Raw genomic sequence first — 24,015 nt, forward strand, 5'->3', positions numbered from 1 at the left:
TAAAGTGAGTCTGAAAGAGGTGAGTTTTAAGACGCTTTTTGAGTGTGGCCAGAGAATCAACAGTTCTGAGTGAGAGGGGGAGGTCGTTCCACCACAATGGAGCCAGAACTAAGAAGACCTAATTACTATGATGGAGTCAACAGGTTGGGGTTGGGGACTAGATTCTGGTGAACCAGCCAGATGCAGAGCTAATACAAAGCTTGTCATAAACACACCTTTTCTTCTTCACTATCCATCGACTGATGGGAGCAAAAGAAGCAAAAAAACGCATATGTTACAAACTGCTGTGCATCAGTACAACAGGGAAGATACTGAAGGGGGAATAAAACCGCTATCACTGGAACAGTCTATAGCACATTTCTTATTAATTTATACCCTAGGCAGGAGAAAATCCTCAAAAACAAACAAGGAATTTTAGGAACACAGAAAATACTTTCATGAAAAATGCATTCATCTGTATTTAACTCTGATCATAGCCTTTCAAAAGCTTATAAGAATCAAACTAAAATAGAAATATTTCTTCCTTACAAGGTTAATCCCTTTTATATTCACATCAATTCACTGCGCAGACTGCCAGCAATGTAACAGCCGGCAGAGTAGATATTTCTACATGCCAAACTAACCTTTCCATCTTTTTCTTTGTTGTCGCACTAAAAAGGAAGAAGAAAAGAGAATATCTATAGCTGTCATTTACAGTGTACAATACAGAAAGTGTGTGAAGTCTCAGCAGGCAAGTACACAATAACTTTCATTTGCCCACTGCTAAAAGGGCCTGTTTTGGTTTGTGAAAACCCTAAAATCGAGTTGAACCATAGCAATTACATCCACAAAGTATGTCTTCTCAAAATAGAATGAAAATGAGTGCAACAAGAGGAAATTAATAATAAAAAGTAACACAAACAGGAACAACAGATGGAGCATTTATCTGTGGGTGGAATCCTACGGAAAAAGTTTGAAGGTCCACAGGAGTAAACCACAAGTGCATGTACATGGTGATTTTGTAAATTATGGTTGGCGAGCTGCTCCTCGACCTCAGCTGTGTCCTTTAAATAGATTTGACTGTGTCCTGGATTCTGGAGCCAGCATCTTACACAGAGTAAACACTTCAATAACTGATGACATTCTACTTCTGGAGAGCAGCTCCCTCCCCCACCACCATCCCCTTCTATTTTCCACCATTAGTTCTCACCTCCGAACCACCCGAATCTGAACATCCAGACTGTTGGGAAGCAAGAGAAGAAAGGTGGCAAGAAAAACAGGTCAGACCCTTCTGTGTTCAGCTTTCCCCCGTGAACAAGGGAACTTATGTCCTTCTGTCACAGAGGCTTTTTTAGAAACTTCAAGAAAACACAGTTAGAGCAAGAGGCCGAATGAAGGTCTGAAGTATTTCACAAAGACCAGGTACCGACACACCATCTTCCTACAGAAGCTGTTGACTCCTCATCTAAGAATGATCACTCATTTCTGAGGGACTGAGGACTTGCCCATGGCTTGTTTATAATTAATGAAAACAATCTCGTTTAAACTTAATTATGATAATTGCAACTGCCTTTGAAGACTCAATTTTATTAAGAAAAGTATGCAGTTGTGTTTGTCTACAATGTGAATAGATTGAAAAAACACATTGTTAACACAGAAGTAAAACTTTATTAATGAAAGCTTCAGTTGCTCTTTTTCTAACCTTCCATTACCTACCAAACTCCTTCTTATTCAGATATAGGTCACAAACACGAGTGTTTCTTTAAAGCAGGTCGTTTTAGTTATTGTTCACACATATACTCTCTACCAAGTCTGAATGAGCTGTAGACAAAAAGGTACTATGTGAAGTTAAAGCCAAGGATCCTTTCTTTTGAAATCTCACCTTGGTTTCAGAATCATCTGACTGGTGATGAAAAATTTGAGACAGGTTGGATGAAAAACACAAAAAAAAAATCTGGATTAATTTAATTTCTTTTAGAAAATCAACTATTTTGTAACCAAGGGCAGGAGGTGACAGATAGGATGGAAAACCACACATTGACAATATGGAAGAAAGCAACAGTAAAGGTAGGGGATGGAATAAGGGTTCGTCTGAGAGGACAGATCACACAGACCATTAGTAACATTAGAACAAAAGCTTTATAAAATAACTAAACAGTTAACTAGAGTGATCACTGTGAAGCCGCACAGTACTGTATGTGTCCATCTCCCTAGTAACAGTGAAGTTTCATGTAGTTCCCCCTCATTACTGAAATGGAAGTTATATAGGGCACAACTTTGAAATGCCAGTTGTCAACCTGTCAGCTCTGTCTTCATCTAAGGTCATGCATTAGACCAAATATGTGCTCTGTCACATTAGCAACACATTTCTTCTGAAAGCACCAAGTTTTCATGTATTATCATGTATACGGATGTGGGCCAAAAGGTTGCTGTTCGAAAGAGCGGAAGGACTTAAACATGAGTAATTAGCTGATGTATATCAAATAGTGATCACAAATTTTCAGTACCTACAATACAAATAGGGATGTGACGAAGTCTGAATTTGAACTTCAAATGTTTTTGGCAGATACGAAATCCGTAAAATTTAATCAACGGTTTTTCGAGGAGTATGAATTTGATGTAGGAAAGAAAAGTAGTCAAAGCAATGCAGCTCATTATAAGGTTAATTTTATATGTATATGTTTTGCTGTGTGCAAGTCTAGGCACACTTGAAAGACTGGGATAATTAATGATTGTATAGTACTACATGCACACCGGTATACATCCTTATTATGAAAATCACCGCTCAATGATTTGCATGTACATTTGCATTATCGATTACACAGTGAAAAGCATCAGACCTACTCTGTAAGACTTTGCTGCCCACTGTGTGGCGGGCTCGGGGTTCAAGTCCTGCTTGGGGTGCCCTGCGATGGGCTAGCGTCCCATTCAGGGTGTTTCCCCTCCCCCTTCAGCCTTGTGCCCGGTGTTTCCGGGACAGGCTCCAGCTTGCCATGACCCTGCGGTTGTTGACGTTGGTTGGTTGGTTGGTTGGTTCTAAGACTTTGCATACCACATATGTCATTGTGGTCTCTTGTGTAGTCTAAGATGATTTGTGTAAATTCACGTCTATATGCAGCCAATTTTGAGTTTTTAAGTTGAAATACACATATTGATACAAATTAATGCTTACATTCTTACTAATATTTGATCTGAGCATAAACTAATGTTTTTAGAGTTGCTGGGAAATTAGTACTGTGTGTAAAGTTGTAAAGAAACAAAATAAATATTTATTTCTAGCTTTTAATTGATATGTGCATGCAGATTAGTAAAAATAATACTTTGCATTTTAATTTTCATTAAAAACTGCAACCTCAGTAGCATCTGTATGGATTCATAAGCTTAAAGCCACATTCGACGGGTGTGGATTTTGATCAGCTCTGTCAAATTGCTAAATACAAAGTGCAAAAAGTACTTTGCCATAATGAAAATCAAATACCGCCCCTTTAGTTCCTCTCAGACTTTTTTAACTGTTTAACATTTTTGTCCATATCACATACTTAGTATTAATCATATTCATAATCAATGATATTACGTTTATTTCCCAATTCAAGATCAAATACATTAAATTACTGCAAAGGCCATATGTGTGATTGCAAACCTCTCCTCTGTTTTCTGACTGGATTAGTGAAAAAGGAACATTTCTGTCTTTATAATCACGTTCTATTTACTCTGTTGTTCACACATCACCATCTGCATTTCCCACTAGTTCTGTTCAGCTTGCGGTTTTGTTGGCCTTTATTGTAATTTCAAACATAAAGCTCTAATCACATGCTGCTTCAAAAGTAAATTAGCACTCTACTGCCAACCATATTTAACAATACACATTTTTTTCAGCATTTTAGTCATTCCTTGCCACTGCAAGGAGTAGGCAGTCCACCCACAGTTCTCAACACTACCTGTTCATGGACCACACAGCATAAAGAAGCAAGACTCATTTTTTCCTACAGTCCTCACGACTGTTATTCTCATTTTTCAGAAAAATCTACAACCAGAAATAACTACTCTGCCTGCTGAATACGGCATAGAGTCTGTGCTTTAAGCAAAATGAAACACATATATCTGTTAACAAATGCTAAAGGCCTATCTTTAGTCAAGTCTCTACTCAGAGTTGTATGTTAACTTTACCTGACTCCAAAGCAACTTACAGTGTCAAGGTTACAACTATTGACCCATTTATACAGCTATGTAATTCCACTCGAGAAATTTAGGGTAAGTACCTTGCTCAAGGGTAATACAACAAGAGGTGGGAACGAAACCTGCAATCTCTGAATCCAAAGGCAGTAGCTTTAACCACTCCGCTATCAGCTGTCCCCATAAGGAGTTTAAAGTCCTTATTCCCCTAATTAACTAGCAGATGTTAATTTTCCTAAAATGGTATACACTCATGAAATGAAAATCTAAAAAATACAAGATTATTTATCACACCTTAAAAGGTCCTGAATCCAGAGGTCCTGAGATGCATTTAAATAATTTTGTTCTATGTCTAAATATGACTAAATGTCATATTCTTTAATCATCAGAGAAGTGTTTCAACAGATAAGACCTAATAATCTGAGAAACAAGACACCGTAATGGAGACAGAGGGAAGTGGGCACAACAGGGCATCACCTAGGACAGTGGGAGGGGGCATGGCTGATCAAGCTCTTAATCTGCCTTCACAAATTCCTTAGGTCTATAATACTTTACAAATAATTTTCCAAAAGGATATACTAACTGTGGAGTTTATTCATTTATCTGATGCTTTTCTCAAAGGTGACTTACAACGTTAAAGGTCTTGCAGTTCTTTACGCAATTATATATCTGAGTAACATTACCTGAGCAATTTACAGTAAGTACCTTGCTCAAGGGTACTACAGATAGGATTCAGACCTGAGACCTTCAAGTCCAAAGGCAACAACTCTAATCCCTAGACTACAAACTACCCCTCCAGATTATTACCACTGTGTCTTCAGTCTGGTATGGTAGTCTGCCCAAAGCATACTTGTGGAAGCTGTGTACTTCCACTCATTTCACATTCAGGTCTGGTTTTGCTGAAGGAAACATGATGCCTTGATATTTAAAGTAGATTCAACATTTATTACAAAATTTTGATGGGAGAGAATTCCCAGTATGGTTCCTCTACTTAGTTAGAGTCTGTATTATCACTAACTGTAAGGCAGAGCATCTTATGGTCACATAAGAAGCTTTTTTTGCTTGTTTCATGCCCCTTCACATATGTCTCTACACAGTGATACAACTACTTTGGCTAAAGCTACTCACATGTACTTTTTTACAACACACTTTGACTACAGCCATACCCACCATGTCATTTCTTTCATCATCTGTGATGGCCTAATGGTCGGAGGATAAAAAATAGCTCAGGGCTTATGAGACAGATCAATGAAAAATCTAATTATATTTTAAAAAACTAAATCAATAATTTATTAATAAAATTATATTTTCCCACATGGTATCACTGTTTCTACTTCATTAGTATAATTCTTCAAAAGAAGGTAATTGCTAGTAAAATAATCCAGTGTTTCCCCATTCACACACGCTTACAAGACTGTATTTATTAACCACAGAATTTTGAAATTCTATCAATCTGAAGAGAATCTAATGCCAGAAGATACACCCACACACGCACCTCTTCATCAAAATCTTCTGGCTCCTCTTCATCCTCAAGCTAGAGACAGCCAAGATACCAGATATTTAAGAGTGATTCAGACCCCTAGCTACCCAACCCTGAATGTGGAGGAAGCCTAAGCCTGCAGGAATGTGTTCATCACCTGATGCCACTTCATTTTCATCTTAAACATTTCTGTTGTAGAATATGCAATGTAACGAGAGTAATAATATGTCTTTATGAGGGTTAAGAGCAGGGTAAAAGAAAAAGCTATGAGATTCAACTATGTACATTTAAAACCAACAGATGAATTTGCGTCTCAAATAAGGGCTAAAGCGTTCCTCATTCTGCCTACTTGGTACTACTGTACTACATACAAGGTAGCAATTCAGCGTGTACTGCAATTTAAGAGCAATATTAGGTCCTCAGAAAAGCCTGAGTAGAATAAATAGGGATGTAAACGTACGTTCTCGGGATTTTTTTGTAGAAGATTGTGTTCTGAAGGAAAGGTAAAATGATTTAGTCTATTTTATGGGAAAAGGGGTGGGGGCCAGTTGGTTAATGTCGCAAGATTTCAAGGTCAGGCACATTAACCCAGACTAAATGTTCAGTCTTACACCTACCCTTTCCTCCTCTGCAGTTATCTGACAGGAAAAGCAAATGGAAAGCAAAATCTTATTAGACGTCTCCATGTAGCAAAATACCATTAATATAACGAGTTAAATACCCACAAAGAGCTTGAAAGCATATGCCATGCAATAAAATAAAACAAGGAAAACAATATTGTCCATCTAATGATGTGCACATTTGCGTAGTGCACCTTACTCCACGGAACACCTTTGAATAATCTAACTTAAAGTCAGTGCTGATTAAACGGGAAGAAAATTACAACTTCTGTACATAGATCAGCTGACCAAAAGTTCAATCCCACAGTTACTGTTGACCCCATAAAGCCATGTGTATTTGTGACCCTGCACTCGCAGTAGACTGTGCAGATGTGATAAACCACTTGCTTAATAAATTGGCTTACATTTAAAAATCCCACTTGATCTATGAAAGGTAATGCAGGAGTGCTCTGTTACATGGCACTGCGGTGTTTAATTCAGTCATCACCATTCGCTCACCTGTTTGGCACCCATGCATTCAAACATCTTTTCTAGCAGAACACGGAGCTGTTGGACGTTGTTCATAAGTATGCAGGGCTGGAAAAATGAGAGGTAAGTTGCAGAACTTCTCACTAAGCTTTGAATTCACCTAAAGCAACTCAAAGAACAAGGTAAAAACATGTAAAAACTCTTCCCAATGACAGAGGACTTACAATCTTCTCCTTTTCACAGTAGGAGGGGAAGCTCTTCGCGAGGATTGCGCAATACTGCATCAGCACCTTCGTAATGGTCTTTTAAGCAAGAAGGAAATAAATGAGAAATCCATAATCAAGTGGCAATCAGTTTTACTGCATTTGGTACGTGCTTGTCTTAAAAGTAATATTTGTTCCACTATTCTAAAAAATAACGGACTAAATGCAGCTCATAGCCCTCATATGCTGTCTGTCCCTGCAGAGTTAAACTGTCGCAGTCAAAGACATTCTGAAATAGTGAAGAGAATATTCTGCAGGATACCAAAATGTTTTACCCAACAGTAATTGGCACTTCCTTTTCTCATTCAACCCCTGAAAATAGGTTATCCATCGCCTCATAAATAACTAATTTAGAATTTTCTTTTCGCAAAGTTTATTACCTTAAAAATGTCACTTAATAGGGCCATGAATGCCTCCAAGCTTGAGTTATGGTTTGAGGTTCATTTTACACAGCCATTTTTACAGCTAATAAGACTACAGAAAATCATTTCATTTCTGAAAAAACATGTTACAAAACAGTAATTTAGAAAATTTTTGTCTCTCTTTAAAGTTCCTCATTTGTTGATGAAAACATAGTCTTTGTTTCAGGGGAAGCACAGCCCTACCCTTGCAAAGCGTCGGTTGTAGTGGGACATGACCTTGGGGTCAGGACAGTCCAGCTTTCTGATGATCTCAAAGCTCTGGTTTAGCTGGGTGAAGACATCAACCACAGAACAGGAGAACAAAGCATGCTCCGAGGTCTGCTGGAACTAGGGGGTAGAAAAAGACACCACACAAAAATCTTAACATTCTTAGGACATGTAACCAACCCGCAGGGAATATTCACTTGATTTCTCCCACTCACAGCTCCATTTTAGAAGATTCATAGTGGAAAAACCTATGCATAAAATTAGAATACTGATAAAGATTATAGCATAACACATTACTATTTAACACATTACTATTTGTATGCATCATGTGGTTATTATTCACATTCTTTATACCTGCTGTTATTGTGTGGACAGATATCCGAAATAACTGGAGGTTTTAGTCTCTACCGTTATCAGGCCAAACCCTCAACTATAAAATAAAAATGAAAAGCAAAACAGTGCTCCCTGTGTTGAGTGACTTACTCCCTCCCTCTTGTCCCGCTCGAGGGCTCCTTGCATAAAGTCCATTGAGACGTCCTCATTCTCAGCAAGCCACTGCAGGACAAACTGCAAGAACCAGCTTCCAAAAGAGACAGACCCAGAGGGTCAACACATAAAGTCAACATAAATTGTTTCAGCTGAATAAATGTATGATTTGTTTCAGCATAGTATACAGTATAAAAAAAAACTTTAGCTTGTACAATAATACTTATACATGCATGCAGGACACATTATTATGTTAAATTCTGAACATTTTATATAGATGGTTCAAGGGTCCTTGTAAAAAAAATTTTTAAATGACAAAATAATAAGATATTCTGGAAGTTAAACTGAGACAGAAGGTAGAGGCAGTTGAACAGAACTGAATTGTATCAGAATGGTGAGTAGGATGAGGAGGAGAAGAAAAAGAGTGGGAGAGAAGGATAGCAAAGGAGGCCCACCCTGTCATGATAAACCAAGCTCAGGGGCAGCAATGCAGCGGCAGCATAAGCATGCTTGAGACGCCCACGTCCAGAGCCTGACTCAGACAGTGACAGATCACATTCTCAAGAACGGAAACAGCCACAGGCTGACCACTCACGATGGGTACTCCGGGACAACTTCTTCGAAGGGTTGCAAGTCTTTCACATACTCGTTGTACAGCCACTTCACCTTGAAGTGCAGGTTCATGTAGTCCGCACTCTTACACAGCCTGTGCTTCTCATGTTCTACAAACAAAAATAGGAGATAATCTTACTGTTCCACCCAAATACCTATTATTTTTCTTCTGAGAAGAACTTCTATATCTGACAATCTTCAACGTTGTCAAAAAAATTAAACCGTAATATGGGGAAACAGCATAATCTCTTTCTCAGTAAAGACATCAAAGTATAGTCATCAGGAATCCATTAGTTTGTAAAGCGCAAAATTTGATCTTACCAGAGCACATGCACTCAGAAAATACACTTCAAAAGCAAAAAGTCCACAGCTACTCAGTAGACAAAATTACACATTAAAAGAAGTGTTAGCTGAGAGTTCTTGGGTTCCAATCATGCCATATGCAAGAAAAAGTATGAATCTAGAAAAATTACTCTATTACTGATATTTAAGACACATAACTTCCCATAATTTTGACAGTGTTTAGGTTTAACTGAAATGATACTTGATTTCTGCAAAATGGAAACTCGCTGATTGTACCAAAAATCAAACATCTAAAGATCTTTTTGAGTAGAAAGATTGACAAGCATTAGAAAAAGTTTCTGAAACATCTCATGTCCTCAACCCACAAATTAAGGTTTCCACAGTAGTTGAAGAGATACTGAAATTCATCAGTACATGTTACTGAACATCATAAACATCAAGCCCTTTCATTTTCAGTTTTTAACTACAGTATGAAGACAGATTATTTTAGATTACTGAATTCCTATGAAATGCATGGCTTCCTTTTGTTTTTATACTTTGCACATTCATACCTTACGTAACAGGAACGTATGCAATGAAGCAACGCTACAACGGCTTACAAAAATATATACCATTTTTTATTCTGTATATGACAAGGCAGTTAGATTGTTTATTTCAAATTCATTTGCACTGTTTTCATTGATTTTTCTTTGTTTTACCATTGTTTTTTGAATTAAATGTTGAATTAATTGAATTATTGTCTGAACTTCAATATAATTTTCTGAACATTGCATATCATATCTAACACACACACACATTTTCAGAACCGCTCGTCCCATACGGGGTCACAGGGAACCGGAGCCTACCCGGCAACACAGGGCGTAAGGCTGGAGGGGGAGGGAACACACCCAGGACGGGACGCCAGTCCGTCGCAAGGCACCCCAAGCGGGACTCGAACCCCAGACCCACCGGAAAGCAGGACTGCGGTCCAACCCACTGCGCCACCGCACCCCCCCATATCTAACATAATTTACATTTACATTTATTCATTTAGCAGATGCTCTTCTCCAAAGTGATGTACATATCAGAGAAAATACAATTTGTGCATTACATTAGGAGAAAGAGACATAGTTGCAGACATGTGATCCTTAAGTAAACTTAGTTTGTCTCTTTACACTGTATGCACCAGTGTTCATCAAGAATTACAAACATCTTATACACTTATTAATTTAGCTGACAATTCTCTCTAGTGTGATTTACAATGTTAATCTCTTTACAATTATCTGCCCATTTACACAGCCTGATAATTTTCCTGGTGCAATTTTGGGTAAGAACAATAATGCTCCACATGCAATGCTACTGCATAGAGATGCAGAGGATGCCATCACAACACCTCTGCACACCGCTCTGAGACACACTGAGAGGAACCAAAAAGTTATGTGAGGATGCTATTTGTGGACTTTAGCGCCGCATTTAACATTGTCATCCCTCATAAACTGGTCAGCAAACTGGACAACCTGGGCCTAAGTTCTTGGCTGTGTGCTGAGCCCCATGCTCTTCACACTCTTCACCTATGATTGGACCCCCCCTCCACACCTCCAACTACATAATTAAATTTGCAGACGACACCACGATAGTTGGACTGATTTCAGTCAATGAGGAAATGGTCTACAGGCTTGAGGTGGAACATCTGGCTGAGTGTTGTAAGGACAGCAACCTGGTCCTTAACAGCTCTAAGACAAAGGAGATGGTTCTGGACTTCAGGAGAACAAAGGAGATAGACCAACCCCCCTCCACATATATGGAGGAGCAGTGGAAAGCTTGGAAAGCCTAAAGTTTCTTGGAGTCTATGTATAAAACCAGCTGACATGGACCTGCAACACCTCACACATGGTTAAAAAGGTCCAACAAAGACTCTTCTTCCTCAGGAAGATGAAACAGGCTCAGATCCTACAGAAACTATTGCTAAACTTTTACAGGACCGCCACTGAGAGCATCCTGACTAACTGCGCTGTTGTGTGGTATGCCAGCTGCCGAGCGAAAGGATGTACATGGTGCGGTAAAGGCAGCCCAACTCATTGTCAAGATGGAGCTCCCCAACCTGGGCAGTGCCTATGGTAGCCGACCAAGGAAGAAAGCTGGCAGTAACTGATCACAAAAGCCAGCTGCCACCTCCATTAGTCCCCCACATCTACTGCCCCCCCTCAAAGACTGCTAAGGACTGAGGACTTCAAACTTATAATCTAATTCTTATTTATTTATTTATTTATTTAAGTGTTCTTTCTGCTGCTGTTCTTCCGAGGGCTATCAACAAAATTTCCTTGTATTGCATACAATGAAAATAAAGTATCTTATCTTACTTTATAGGACCCAGAAAAAAGGATATTTGGTAATACTTTGAAATGCAGCCTTAAAGAAGAACTATCAGACAGTGCAGGAAACTAAAACAAATCAAACCCTGTCTATAGTTACCTGCCCTGATAAGATATCCATCAATGCATGACAGGACAAACTTGGAATAAACACTAGTATGAACATTACAGAACTTGTAAATTCACTCTGTATACAAAAACGCTTCCGTTATTTTATTAAGCAGACTATTTTCTCCAAAGCAACTTCCAATGAACTCTATGTGGTGTTATCAGCCCACACACCTTATTCACCACGATGACTTACACTGTTAGATACACTACTTACAATGGATCACTCTTCCATACATCAGTGGAATGCACTCTCTCTGTCACTCACACACTATGGGTGAACCTCAACAGCATGTCTTTGGACTGTGGGAGGAAACCAGAGCATCCGGAGAAAACCCACGCAGACACGGGGAGAACACGCAAACTTCACACGGACTGAGTCAGGATCAAACCCACCCAGCAGCGCTACTCTCTGTGCCACCATACCACCCGCAAACACACAAACAATCTTAGAACAAGAGAAGTAATACACAGTTCTACATTCATTCATTTAGCTGACACTTTTCTCCAAAGTGACTTACGATGTTAGACTAGCTTCAAGTGTCCACTTATAGAGCTATGTAATTTTTACTGGAGCAATTCAGGGTAGGAACCTTTCTTAAGAATACTATTGCAAGTGGCGGGATTCAATCTGGCAACAAGGTGGCGGCAGCACCTCTATCTATTACACTTGCCGTACCCTTTCATCCTTCACACTATCACGGAATTTTTATGATTATTTAAGCGTATCATATCTAATAGCTACGAAAGAGCTGAATGAGTTTAGGTAGACATTAATACAGTTATTACAGAGCAGTTCATGAAGGAAATCTGCCTAGTTATGTTGTGTTAAGGTAAGTCATGTTAACCAATAAAGTAAATGTGTCCATTGTAACTGGATTTGGTAATATTTCAATTTAAATGGATGTAATTTTTGGGATTCAGGAAGGCATAAAACATTTTGCCATTAAAACTAATGGTAATGAAGCCTTCCATTCACCAAATGAAGGGTTTTTTTGGGGAATGCATTACCCTTGCCAACTGCAGCCCTGTTGTGTGAGGAATAGATGTATTTGTATATTGGATAAGATATTTTGTACTCGTACTCTGCATGAGCTCTCAAATTAGGTGTCCAATAATAATTTTCGTGATGCCTTCTTGTGATGCTGCAACTTGGCTGGGCAACAATGGGCAATAAGGAAAACAATAAGGTTTTTGTGAATTTTTTACCTTATCAATAGTTTAATCAAGTAATGAAAAATTACTTGATCACAGCCAGTTCACTTTCACACAGTACGGATCTCAACAGCATAGCTCATAGCATGGAGAGGTAGATAGTAGCTTGAGAAAATTAACTGAGAGATGACGCACATGTATATTAATATATCAATATTCCTGCTGATGCACCTGATAATAGGATGCATGTGAAAAGAGAATGTAGCGAACACTCCACAATCAGTGACCCATACAAAGAAAAGTCAAGATTTCAAGCTGACATTTATGCATCTTGTATATACCCAACATGACCTGTTCATCACCCTAAAAGCCTTCTCTGCCATTTCCAAAACAGCACTCTTTTCTGATACAGACTTGAAGATCACATGGTATTTCACAAAGGGGGACATGGAAGAACAACTAAAGAAAGGTTATCAAGAAGATAGGCTACAGGAAAGCTGTGCGACCTGAGCCCTAGAGAGCTGCTGTGCCTTTGATGATCACTCAGCACATGGCACTCTTCACCTTGCCAAAAAATTGCATTTTTGAAACAAACAAAGGAGAAACTGCCTGCTTAGAAAAACACCTGACTATAGCCAGCACACCTAAATACACACTTCTACCCAGTCAGGAAATGCCAATCACCCTGGGACAGAAGCTGAAATGTTTATCATTTATGTGCCTTGCTAAAACAAACAAACAAACGAACGAACACACACACACACACTTCCTGAACCGCTTGTCCCATACAGGGTCACGGGGAGCCAGAGCCTAACCCAGCAACACAGGGTGTAAGGCTGGAGGGGGAGGGGACACACCCAGGACAGGACACCAGTCCATCGCAAGGCACCCCAAGCAGGACTCAAACCCCAGACCCACTGGAGAGCAGGACCCAGTCCAACCCACCATGCCACCACACCCCCCTTTTTCTTGCTAAAACAAGACAGATTTAATATTTTGTTTTTTTTTGATATTTCAATGTACACACATATCTGTGCAACAAATGTTTTGAAATTTCTACACATGAAGAACTCATGTTTCTACTGTAAATGAGTGGAGTCAATTCCTGGAAGACACAAATATGACAGACACATCGTTTGGTGTGTTATACACGCAGAAAGGGGGTGTGTGATTATCTTACCAGCATAAAATTCTTGCCTACGTATGCGGAATGTAGTTGGGGCTGGAACACAAACATCAACAGAAAAAGGGTGACACAGGCAGAGAAAATGAGAAGCAGGGGGACAAAAGGGGTGGTTTAAAGACAACAACAGAATGTTAAAAAGGAAATGAGAATTATAGGAGAAAAAGAAAACTGAAGTTGACAAGTGCATGAAAAGTTTTCTCATCATCATTGTACTTACCATTACAGCAATATGGTACTTGCTCTCTTGCTCACTTTTTTAAACATATTTTACAAAGTGATTTTACTGAAAATCAGTTCTTTTTACTTCTTAGTGTGACAAACACAAACTACCATAATTAAGTCTGTTCCTGAAAAAACACACATTGCCATGATAGTTGTGGTATTCTAAGTGTCTTATTTTGCTCTTTAATTTTTTTTATGGTACTTAATCTCAAATTCTACGATCAAGGATGAAACTAAAAGAATGAATCAAAATAAATAATGATAGCAGTCAATTTTTAAGATTTCAGCATTAATTCCTGCACATCTATCAATTCTACACCAGTAATTTAAGTTAGTAGGTTATTCTCTATAAATGAATTCCTGCACTTTACACAAAATGTGAAAAAAACATTAGTCTTTTAATGGGCTAAAGTCTTTTTCTCTGTCTGTATTTGGCTATTAATCAGATTCTACTGTGCTCCTTTAACATTGCTTCTACTCAATTTCTACAACTAAAAACCTTACCATTTTTCCAGTGGTAATGGTCAATGTTATCCAAAACTGAAAAATAGCAGGCAAAAAAGATACAACTGAAACAGAATGAGAGAAAACTGCAGGGGAATGGAGAGGAATTGACTACGAAGATGAACACACCCAAAAGGAATCTGTGCAAATTCTCTTTCACTGCAAAAACATGTTCTATGTGAACGGCTTTCAAAAATCGTTCCGCACTCAGTTACTTACAGCACAGCACATGCAGCTGGTTTTCACCAGTATAACATATTGATTTGAATTTAACTTCAGCCTTGTCAAGGCATTGAACTTGGGCTGATATTAGCATGTAACTGCTGCGTCTTTAGAATCTGTGTTTTCTGGTTTATGAATCTGTGACACCTGGCTAAATGTAAGAACAGGCTCACCTTCCAATGCATACTTCATGTCCTGGGCAAACAGTGTCCACATGACTTCTGCACTGACCTTTCCAACATTTAGTTCTTGGGGGAACCTGGAAAAGTGCAACATGGAATTTGGAAATGGGATATTAACAAAATCTTTTATAGAGTAATAAGTCATGAAGAACATGCCATGATCTAAGGACTGAACTAATGCCCAAGGATACATCCAAACCCTTGATATTATGACTTAATTGTAAAAGGAGATGGCACTGACTGGTTGAGAACAGGAGTATATGAGGTTTTGTCTTCTTCAATGATGGATACAATCAAAGTGATGAGCTTCGGCCAGAAATCCAGGTTCTTGATACTGGGGCCATGCTCTTCTGTTGGCTCCTCCTGTTTGTTCTGAACAACACAGATAGAAAGACTCTGTTTTATTCAAAAACAGGACTATTAAAACCACTTCAGTCAGATTGCTTATGAATTTAAACAAAGGCTAAGGAATGCTTGTGCATCTTCTTAAAGATACACAACTGAAATGTAAGATGTAAGATATTGTAAGACATTGAAATTAGAGAAGATAAAAGTAGAAGAGACAACGTGAGGAGTTTTGTGACACGTGCTTTAGCGATGAACTGGACAAGGAAAAAGTAGAAGCACACTCACAGAGTCTCCCTGGGGTTGGTATTGGCGGCTGTACAGCTCCTGACAGTTGTTAAAGATGTATTCATAGGTGGAGTTCAAACAAGCCTTCACACAGTCTTTTACCACCTGCCCAGCCCGCGGAGGGCTCTGAAGTTCAAGGACCTGATGACACAGACGAATAAAATAATACTCATTCAGATAGGAAACAGAGATAGAGACAGACATTCAGATAGAGACAAGAACAAACAAAAAGCATTCACAGTTACAGCCAGCAGAGGAACATAGTGTGTTTACACAGATGTTCATCCAAACATAGATCTTCCACCATTTTTGTTCGGCTGAGATCTCTGCATAATCTTCATCCACACTTGGCTGAAACAAAAGCTGGTTAGTCATCACTTTCATTAAGATAAACAACTGATCTAATTTTACAAAGTCACTAATTATGCTAGCCTACCTTCATCCTGAAGAAAGCTATACTGGTAAGTAGATCAACAGTGGACTTTAAGTCTTTCAGACGGTCTTTATTGCTGGCAGGGAAGTTGTTCTGTTGCAGGAAAGAAAAGAAAACAAGAAACTTGTTCTCTGTAAACATTTTATATACACACACACACACACACACTTTCAGAACTGCTTTTCCCATACAGGGAGCCGGAGCCAACCCGGTAACACAGGGCGTAAGGCCGGAGGGGGAGGGGACACACCCAGGATGGGACGCCAGTCCGTCGCAAGGCACCCCAAGCAGGACTCGAACCCCAGACCCACCGGAGAGCAGGACTGAGGTCAAACCCACTGTGCCACCGCACCCCCCTACGTTTCATATCAAACTTTTATTGTATTTATCATATTCTTACAATTTCTTACAAAATTATAAATAATACATATAATAACTACAATAAATCAGTGCTTAAAACATTTACATTTATTTATTTAGCAGTTGCTTTTCTCCAAAGTGACTGGGTCACTCATCCATACATTCCTCACTGATGTATGGATGAGTGACCCATCATAAGTAGTGTATCCAGCAGTGTAAGTCACCTTAGTGAATAAGGTGTGTGGGCTGATAACACTACATACACTTCAGGCTTCTGAAAGGCTAAACTTTATTACCAATGAATGTCACATTGTTTGGATTAACAGAGGAACTGTGACTCAGCCTTGGTGGAGTGAGCAATACTTACACGGTACATTGACAAGTCAATACGAAGAGAATTGTGCAGTTGATCCAGAAGCTTAACAAACCGATCTCTCTGTTAGATAAAGATAGTGAGAACAATAATATTAACAATGAAGATGAAAAATGAATGAGAAGACTGTGGATTGAATGTTGGCTTGCAGTGGACCAGAAGCAGCCCAGGGACAAAGAGGAGAAAAGGAGAAGAAAAAACTCATCTATTAAGGTTACAGGGAATATAAATAAGGGCAAGAAAAATATGTCTTTATTTAAATAAATGCATCAAAGAAAGAATGGATATAACAAAATAAATTTATGTCACTGCTATATTACATGAATACAATTATATTAACAGAAAACAGGAAGCAAGCCATAAACTGGGTACAATAACTGGCCACATGTCTTCAATCAAAACCAGCTTCTGCAGATCAATCCCAGATCCACTGTTAAAATTAAGATTGATGTTTTCTCCTGAAGATACGAGTGGAGATTAATGGAAGGAGATTCCTCTCCAAAGAAGACATAGCAGCAGGCATAAAATTCCTTGAGTCAGCTCTCAAGGCCATGTTAAAAAATTGTACGTTTTCTACAAAAATTAGAAATCCTGTTTCAATAATTGCAAAATATATTACTGAATTAGAGCTGCATCAGTAACACTAAATGTGGAATCTGTATACTTGACAGATTTACGCAGTAGGGAACTCTGTTTAGTAAGCCTTTGACTGTGAGAAGACGTTTTGGACTATTATTAATCATAGTAGCTGTTGCCTTCCTCTCACTAGCTCATTAAGATTTGCCGTATCTGTCATTGTAAATCATCACAAAAGCATTTCTGTCTTCTTCCTAATGACACCGAATGGCAGTGGTGCAATCGTATCCAAGTTTAGGATGACAAGCATAATTAAATACTGATGCACAGATGTCTCTGTCAAAGAGCCCCAACTTCATCCTGTCACTGCAGGATTACTGCGCTTAATTCAAAATAAAATGTCAAAGTAAATCTCTAAAATTGTTCAAAATGCTTTCCTGTCTTGTAAGAATATCATTTCAAGAACATGAAATATTCCTGCTTTAATGGTAAGAGACACAAAAAACTATTAAATATAACCTGACAATTTACTTGGTAATTGTAGAAATACTGCACAGAGCTACGGTTTTCATCTTAAAAAACTTTGGTCATATTACCAAAGAAGAACTTAAAATTTAGTTATAACTAAATTTGCTTAAAAATGCAGTATGCATATACAACAAAATAATGTAAGAGATACCATGATTTCATTTGTTATGGATTACTTGATACGGATTAAGAGGGGGTAGGGACACAGTGGAGCAGTTAGGCACAGAACAAACCTACAAGGACATACCCCAAAGTTTGAAGCAGCAAAGCGGTCGCAGGCTGACACATTGGTGGAAGAAGTGGGATGTGCGTAGAAGGCGTTGATGTTGGCAAGCAGCGTGCTCATCACCGCAGGCACACCGGGTAACATGTATTTGGAGGAGAGGCAAGCAAAATGTCTGTAGGAACCAGGGAAAATACTTTTTAATCACCGTTTTCTTCCATTCATTCAGTTACAACCTTTAAATCACCACTCTGAAGAATACCCACATCTACAGTTTTAATGTCAAAATGAATAAATGGCTTAGGAATTGGACAAATAATGGGAACAGTGAGAACACTATTTTGTTTAGGTACTATGAAGCAACAGCTACAAAGCAGTAATGCTCCATGTCTCTACCACTACTTTGAATATAACCATGGTACAGATTTCACCTATACTTGTAAGACATCTTGAGTTTTAAAATTAATTTAATTTGTTGATGTCTTGAACCCACCCGAGCATTACACTGTTACATCTAAAGGTATATCCTGGCATACAGACACCCGATTTACAAACTTTTGGTATAATGACGCCGTAAAAGTTATACCCATGTCTGCTATATGGATCAGCTGCTCCCGGAATCAACCACAGATTTTCAACAGTGTATGATAACCTCTTCTTAATTTTGCATTGTTTTTCAAGTTCTGTTGTTACAGTTTAGAGAATTGTTTTTCCATTTATGGTTTGAAAGATTTTGTTGATTTAGTACTCTACATTTGAGAGGGGTCTCAAAACTCAGCTTTCTGACTCACTTCTCCCCTGATCTCGTAAATGCTTGATAAACATGTACATGCTTGTTTTGTTTAATATTTTTTAATAACAATTTGTTTAATAATGGAAAAGCCTAAATGCAACAACTCTTGTAATGAAGTGTTCTCTGAAAGAATTCACATATAAATAATCATCACCTGCTTTGCCAAGTGGCTCCCAGCATGTTTGATTGTTAGTTATATAAACACAAATAATATTAAGTCGTTTTCTGAGACATGGTACTACAATGACCTATCAAAGTTTGGGACCACCCGAAGCTGCAAAAAATTTCTTAGTCCTTGTTTAACTTTGTATACGTACACTAACAAATTCCACTGAAAGCTTAAATTCTATGGTTAAACTGAGATATTTGTAAAAGGTAATGTATTTCATGCTGAGGGTAATGCTAGAAGCGATATAGAGAGGTTGGTATTAGAAACACAGGCAATTTGATAGTTTAGACACAGCCACACAGACAGAAAGAACACAGATGAAACAAGGGGAATCATTTAACACAAAAAAATATTGCTTTAAACCCCAATGTTCATAAACTCACGTCATTGCTTGGTATATTGACTCTATGCCGTAGCGAATGGCAAACTCGTCAGCAATCTCTTGTGGCACCTCATCAAAGTACACCTTCCAGGCATCATCGCCCTGTGCTTGTGGGATCTTCACCACGCCCTGGCCCTCTACAACAGTGCTGTGGTGGAATATGTTCTGAACAAAAAAAAACAAACAAAGCACCTCCATTCCTTGGTCCACTATAATTTTTGCCTTACATTGTAAACTGTGACACTATCCTGTCTAAAATATGTTTCACTAGCTGGTTTAAAAAAACAAAACATTTACATTTATTTCATAAGAAATAAGAAAAGAAAATAATAAGAAAAATATAAATAAGAAAATTTTCAGAAATTTACATCTATTTCAGTCTCACATTTCAAATACAGAGACTGAAATAGATGTGATATAATGCAAAAATAAAAACTCTTATATTTAAGCTGTCCACTGCATGGACTTTGTAAATAACAATAGAGTATTTGCAAAAGGTGGTTACATCAGGCCTTCCTGATGTAATAATTTGTGAGAGTCCTTCTATGCGTTTGTTTGTCTGTGCGTATCAATATTTTGTGCTAAACGATGAGCTAGGTACACCATTTGGTGTGAAATGATCTTTACCTCATGAAGACAAGTGTACTGAATGTGGTAGGAAGCCACTTTCTCCTCTCCTTTTATTTCTACATTTATCTGTAGCCGGATGGCTCCAGACACCGCTGACTTATCGGTTCTTTTTTCTGTGCATGAAAAGACCAAAAGCCCTTTCTCACACATCACTTTGTAAATACATTTGCAAATGAAACATCAGTAATGCCGCTCTGTCACAAGAGATTTTCTCCCCAAAACCTTTACATCGTACATTTTCTTGGTTTAGCTTGTGAACTAAGCCATGTTAAAGTGTGTCTGTGTACAAAAAAGTGGAAATTCAATACATCTTTACATAAAAATATATTTTTGATTGAAGAGTGGAAAATGAGTGCTGCAAATTTTTTTTTCCTTGAAAACGAAGTAGCTTAAGTAGTTCAATTGGCCATATTCTACTCCAAAGCCAATGGGATGAAAACTCACTAACAGCAATACAGATGCTCCTCTACTTACGTTGGTTCAACTTACGATTTTTCGAAGTTACGATAGTACGATAGCAATACGCATTCAGTAGAATCCGTACTTCGAATTTTGAATTTTGATCAGTTCCCACATTTGCGATATGCGGTATGATACTCTCCCCCGATGCTGGGCGATGGCAGCGAGCTGCAGCATCCACTCAACCACGCTCGCAGTCTCTGTAGCGATCATGCCAACGAGTGTAAACAACCGATACTGTGTTAAAAGCATTTTTTCATTTTGTGTTTTCGCATCCCATCATGTCTACTAAACACCCATGTGAGTCTCCTGCTTAAATTTGCCCAGCAGTAGGCTAGGGTAAGTGTCCTGAGCATGTTTATGGTAGGATAGGCGAGGCTATGATGTTTGGTAGGTGCGGTACTGTATTCTTTTTCGACTCACGATTTTTCCACTTACAATGGGTTCATCGGAATGTAACCCCATCGTTAGTCGAGGAGCATCTGTATCAGGGTTGGCCCCCAGGTACTGTCAGCAGTATATGCAGGCTATTTCGCATAACACTCAATCACCTATTCTTACTCATGCTTGCCACTTTACTTGAAACACTTGTCTTTGGATTGCAGGAAGGATCCAGAACACCCAGAAAAAACCCACATGAAATCAGGGAAAACATGCAAACTTCACTCAGGCTAAGTTAAATTTAAATTTATATTTACATTAAAGTTAAATTCAAAACCGCTACCCCCTGCACCACCATGGTACCTGCAATAGAATTTATTATTTAAAACTCCAGTTAGATCTTCAAATTATTTTAGCATGGAATAAAAAGCAAAACAGAAGGGGTCAAGGTATGAATAAACAAAATCATGAAAAGAGGGAAAAGGACTACTGTGAGGAAATGAGAGAAGAAGGAGAAACTGAAAAAAAAACATAGAACAAGCAACATTAAAAATGGCAAAAAAGGGAAGAAAGAGGGAGTTTGGAACTGAAACAGAGCAAGCGTGAGTGATGGAACCCAGTGAAACCCAAGAGAGCAGAAAACGGCTCATTTGGTGAAGGACTGGTTTGCAGGTCTAGACCAATTGGACAAGATGAATGGGTCAGTCACAGGTAATGGAGCACACAACAGGAAGCACTGTTGGGGATACAACAGAAGCACATATAGAGAATTGTCGGGAAGCAGATGGTAGCATAGTGGTTAGAACTGTTGCCTTCAGATCCAAAGGTCACCTACTGCCATAGCACCCTTAAACAAAGTGTTTATCCTAAATTGCTCTGGTAAAAATTCCCCAGCTGTATAAATGGGTAAATAATTCTAAGCATCTTAGAAGTACAAACCACTTTGGGGGATGTGTTAACTGAATGAATAAATTAAAATATAAGCAGTTGTGGGTCAAAAGCACTAGTGTTGGAATGGGAAAGGATAACAGGCAGCATTCAAGTTGTGGAATTTCACTAGAGTTTGTGTGGTGGTAAAAAACACAGATTAGTAAAAGAGGGAGATACTGCATTGAGCCTGGGCTGTAGAAAATAAAATATCAACTGATAGCAAATAGGCAAGACAGTTTGAATAAAAGCAATAATACAGCATAATTTAAAACAACCTTTATACGAGTAAAAATCTCTCAGTGCTATCCATTTGTAGTACCATCCGTTTTCAACACCTTCTTCAAGGCCTCTTGAGAATATTACGCATAGCCAATGGGTGGCACGATGGCACTGCAAGTAGTGTTGCTGTGCCTGTGCGGTGTGAGAAGATGTGGGTTCAATCCCAGCTCAGTCTGTTTGGAGTTTTCATATTCTCCCTGTCTCTGTGTGGGTGCTCTGGTTTCCTCCCACAGTCTAAAGATATGCTGTTCTGGTGGACTGGTGACTTTAAAAAGTAACCCTGTGTGTGTGTGTGTGGTATAGATGAGTGACCAATTGTAAGCAGTGTATCTAGCATGGTAAATCACCTATGGGTGAATAATGTGTGGATGGATATTACTGCACAGTGTTCATTGGAAGCTTTGGAGACAAGTTTCTGCTAAATGAACATACATACAGTGTACATTCATATATGCTCTGTGAATTGTGTGATATTAAAAAACCTACTTAGGTAACATAGAAAACTTTGTAAGAATAACTAAGGTCAAAGGTATTGTAAGAGTGTGTTAAGTCTATGTTAAAAAGCAAGATTAGAACTCAATCAGCTTCCTATAAATATTATTTATAAGACACAAATACCACTTTGGATAAATGGTGTTAACTCCATTATTCCAAGACAAGGAAAGGTGGCATTGTATCACACATCCATGGCCACTCACCCAGATTGTACCAGACGTCCATCTCACCACTCAGTGTGCGGACCTCGATGATGCTCTGACCCAGGAAGTCATCAGACTCCCGCTTGAGGCGCTGTTTCACCCGGGACTTGATGTCATCATCTTCATCCCAGACACGCACCTTGATGCGGTCAGAGGAGTTGTGACATTCACTAATAAAAGGGGATTTGAGAAAACATAAAAAAACACTAATATAACAGTAACAACGGAACATGGTAACAACAGAAAAACCTGGGTCTTTTAAGAAGACAAAACAACAAACTCCACGTCTGACATTTTCTTTTTTGGATCCACTTGCAACTTTCAGACAAAAGGGTAAAGTCTGCTAGCATTCAAGAGTAGGAAGAGGTTTGACATACAAGTTGAACTTCTCTTCCCACACTGGGTTGAGGTTGCCATAGATGGTTTTGGTTCTCTTCTTGGTCTTGCCCACTTGGACAGTGACATAAGGGTCACTGGAGCCGGTCCTGTCTTTGGCTTGCAAACCCTGGGCAGACATCACTGAGGAGGTACAGGTCTGACATTACTGACATCAGCCAAGACTGGAAATAACCCCAGCCAGAAAAACACCTGCTTTTGTCAAAACATATGAAAAAACCATGATGAATTCAAATCATGTTGCACGAATGAAATGCTACAAGTGCGGACTAAATTGAGTGTGGACTAAAGTAAGATGTACTCATTCCAAATTATGAAACTACAACTGTGGTCATTCTATTGATTGGTCACTTTGTACCTTTAAGGGTAGCTTAGATGTTTTTAGTTTGCCAGCCTCAACATTTAGTATAGAGGTGTCACGTAGAGGTGTGTAATAGATGTATTAAATCCATTTTTGACTGACGATATTTTCGACTTCCAATGGGTTTTGCGGAACGTAACCCCATCGTAAGTTGAGGACCACCTGTACAGTGGGTCTTTGACTTACAAACTTTAGAGTCAAACTTTCAGCTGTTACAAATTTTTTTTGCGAAGGATTTAGTATTCATCTAGCATACCATTACCATACCAGTCAAATATGCCAACAGATAGTGATCATGAATAGCAAATGTCGCCTGAAGTTTTCCAACACCTTGGTGCAGCTCTGTAGCCAGGATTCTTTATTGTGCTTTTTTATTTATAATGGGTCATAAATACCCAGCCAGGGGATTGAGAACATGCAGGCATGTGCACTAGGCTGTCTGCCAGCTTGGTCTGCATGAGATGCTCA

The 24,015-nt window shown here is 38.7% G+C and overlaps 1 protein-coding gene across 1 annotated transcript in view; it reads right to left on the minus strand.

Moving 5' to 3' along the window:
- The window catches only part of LOC108938954 (protein unc-13 homolog B-like), a 105,679-nt gene that overhangs the window by 15,009 nt on the left and 66,655 nt on the right, over positions 1-24,015 (minus strand). Inside the window, exons 15-29 of the mRNA XM_029259705.1 lie at positions 23,168-23,309; positions 22,791-22,960; positions 20,041-20,156; positions 19,415-19,578; positions 18,094-18,244; positions 16,737-16,805; positions 16,013-16,102; positions 15,577-15,717; positions 15,185-15,315; positions 14,935-15,020; positions 8,694-8,820; positions 8,096-8,192; positions 7,589-7,732; positions 6,945-7,022; positions 6,751-6,828 (exon numbers count right to left, since the gene is read on the minus strand). Of these exons, the coding sequence (XP_029115538.1) occupies positions 6,751-6,828; positions 6,945-7,022; positions 7,589-7,732; positions 8,096-8,192; positions 8,694-8,820; positions 14,935-15,020; positions 15,185-15,315; positions 15,577-15,717; positions 16,013-16,102; positions 16,737-16,805; positions 18,094-18,244; positions 19,415-19,578; positions 20,041-20,156; positions 22,791-22,960; positions 23,168-23,309 (1,784 nt within the window). The remainder of the gene's footprint in view (positions 1-6,750; positions 6,829-6,944; positions 7,023-7,588; positions 7,733-8,095; positions 8,193-8,693; positions 8,821-14,934; positions 15,021-15,184; positions 15,316-15,576; positions 15,718-16,012; positions 16,103-16,736; positions 16,806-18,093; positions 18,245-19,414; positions 19,579-20,040; positions 20,157-22,790; positions 22,961-23,167; positions 23,310-24,015) is intronic.

Source organism: Scleropages formosus, chromosome 17 (assembly GCF_900964775.1).
Source record: "Scleropages formosus chromosome 17, fSclFor1.1, whole genome shotgun sequence".
Taxonomy (NCBI): domain Eukaryota; kingdom Metazoa; phylum Chordata; class Actinopteri; order Osteoglossiformes; family Osteoglossidae; genus Scleropages; species Scleropages formosus.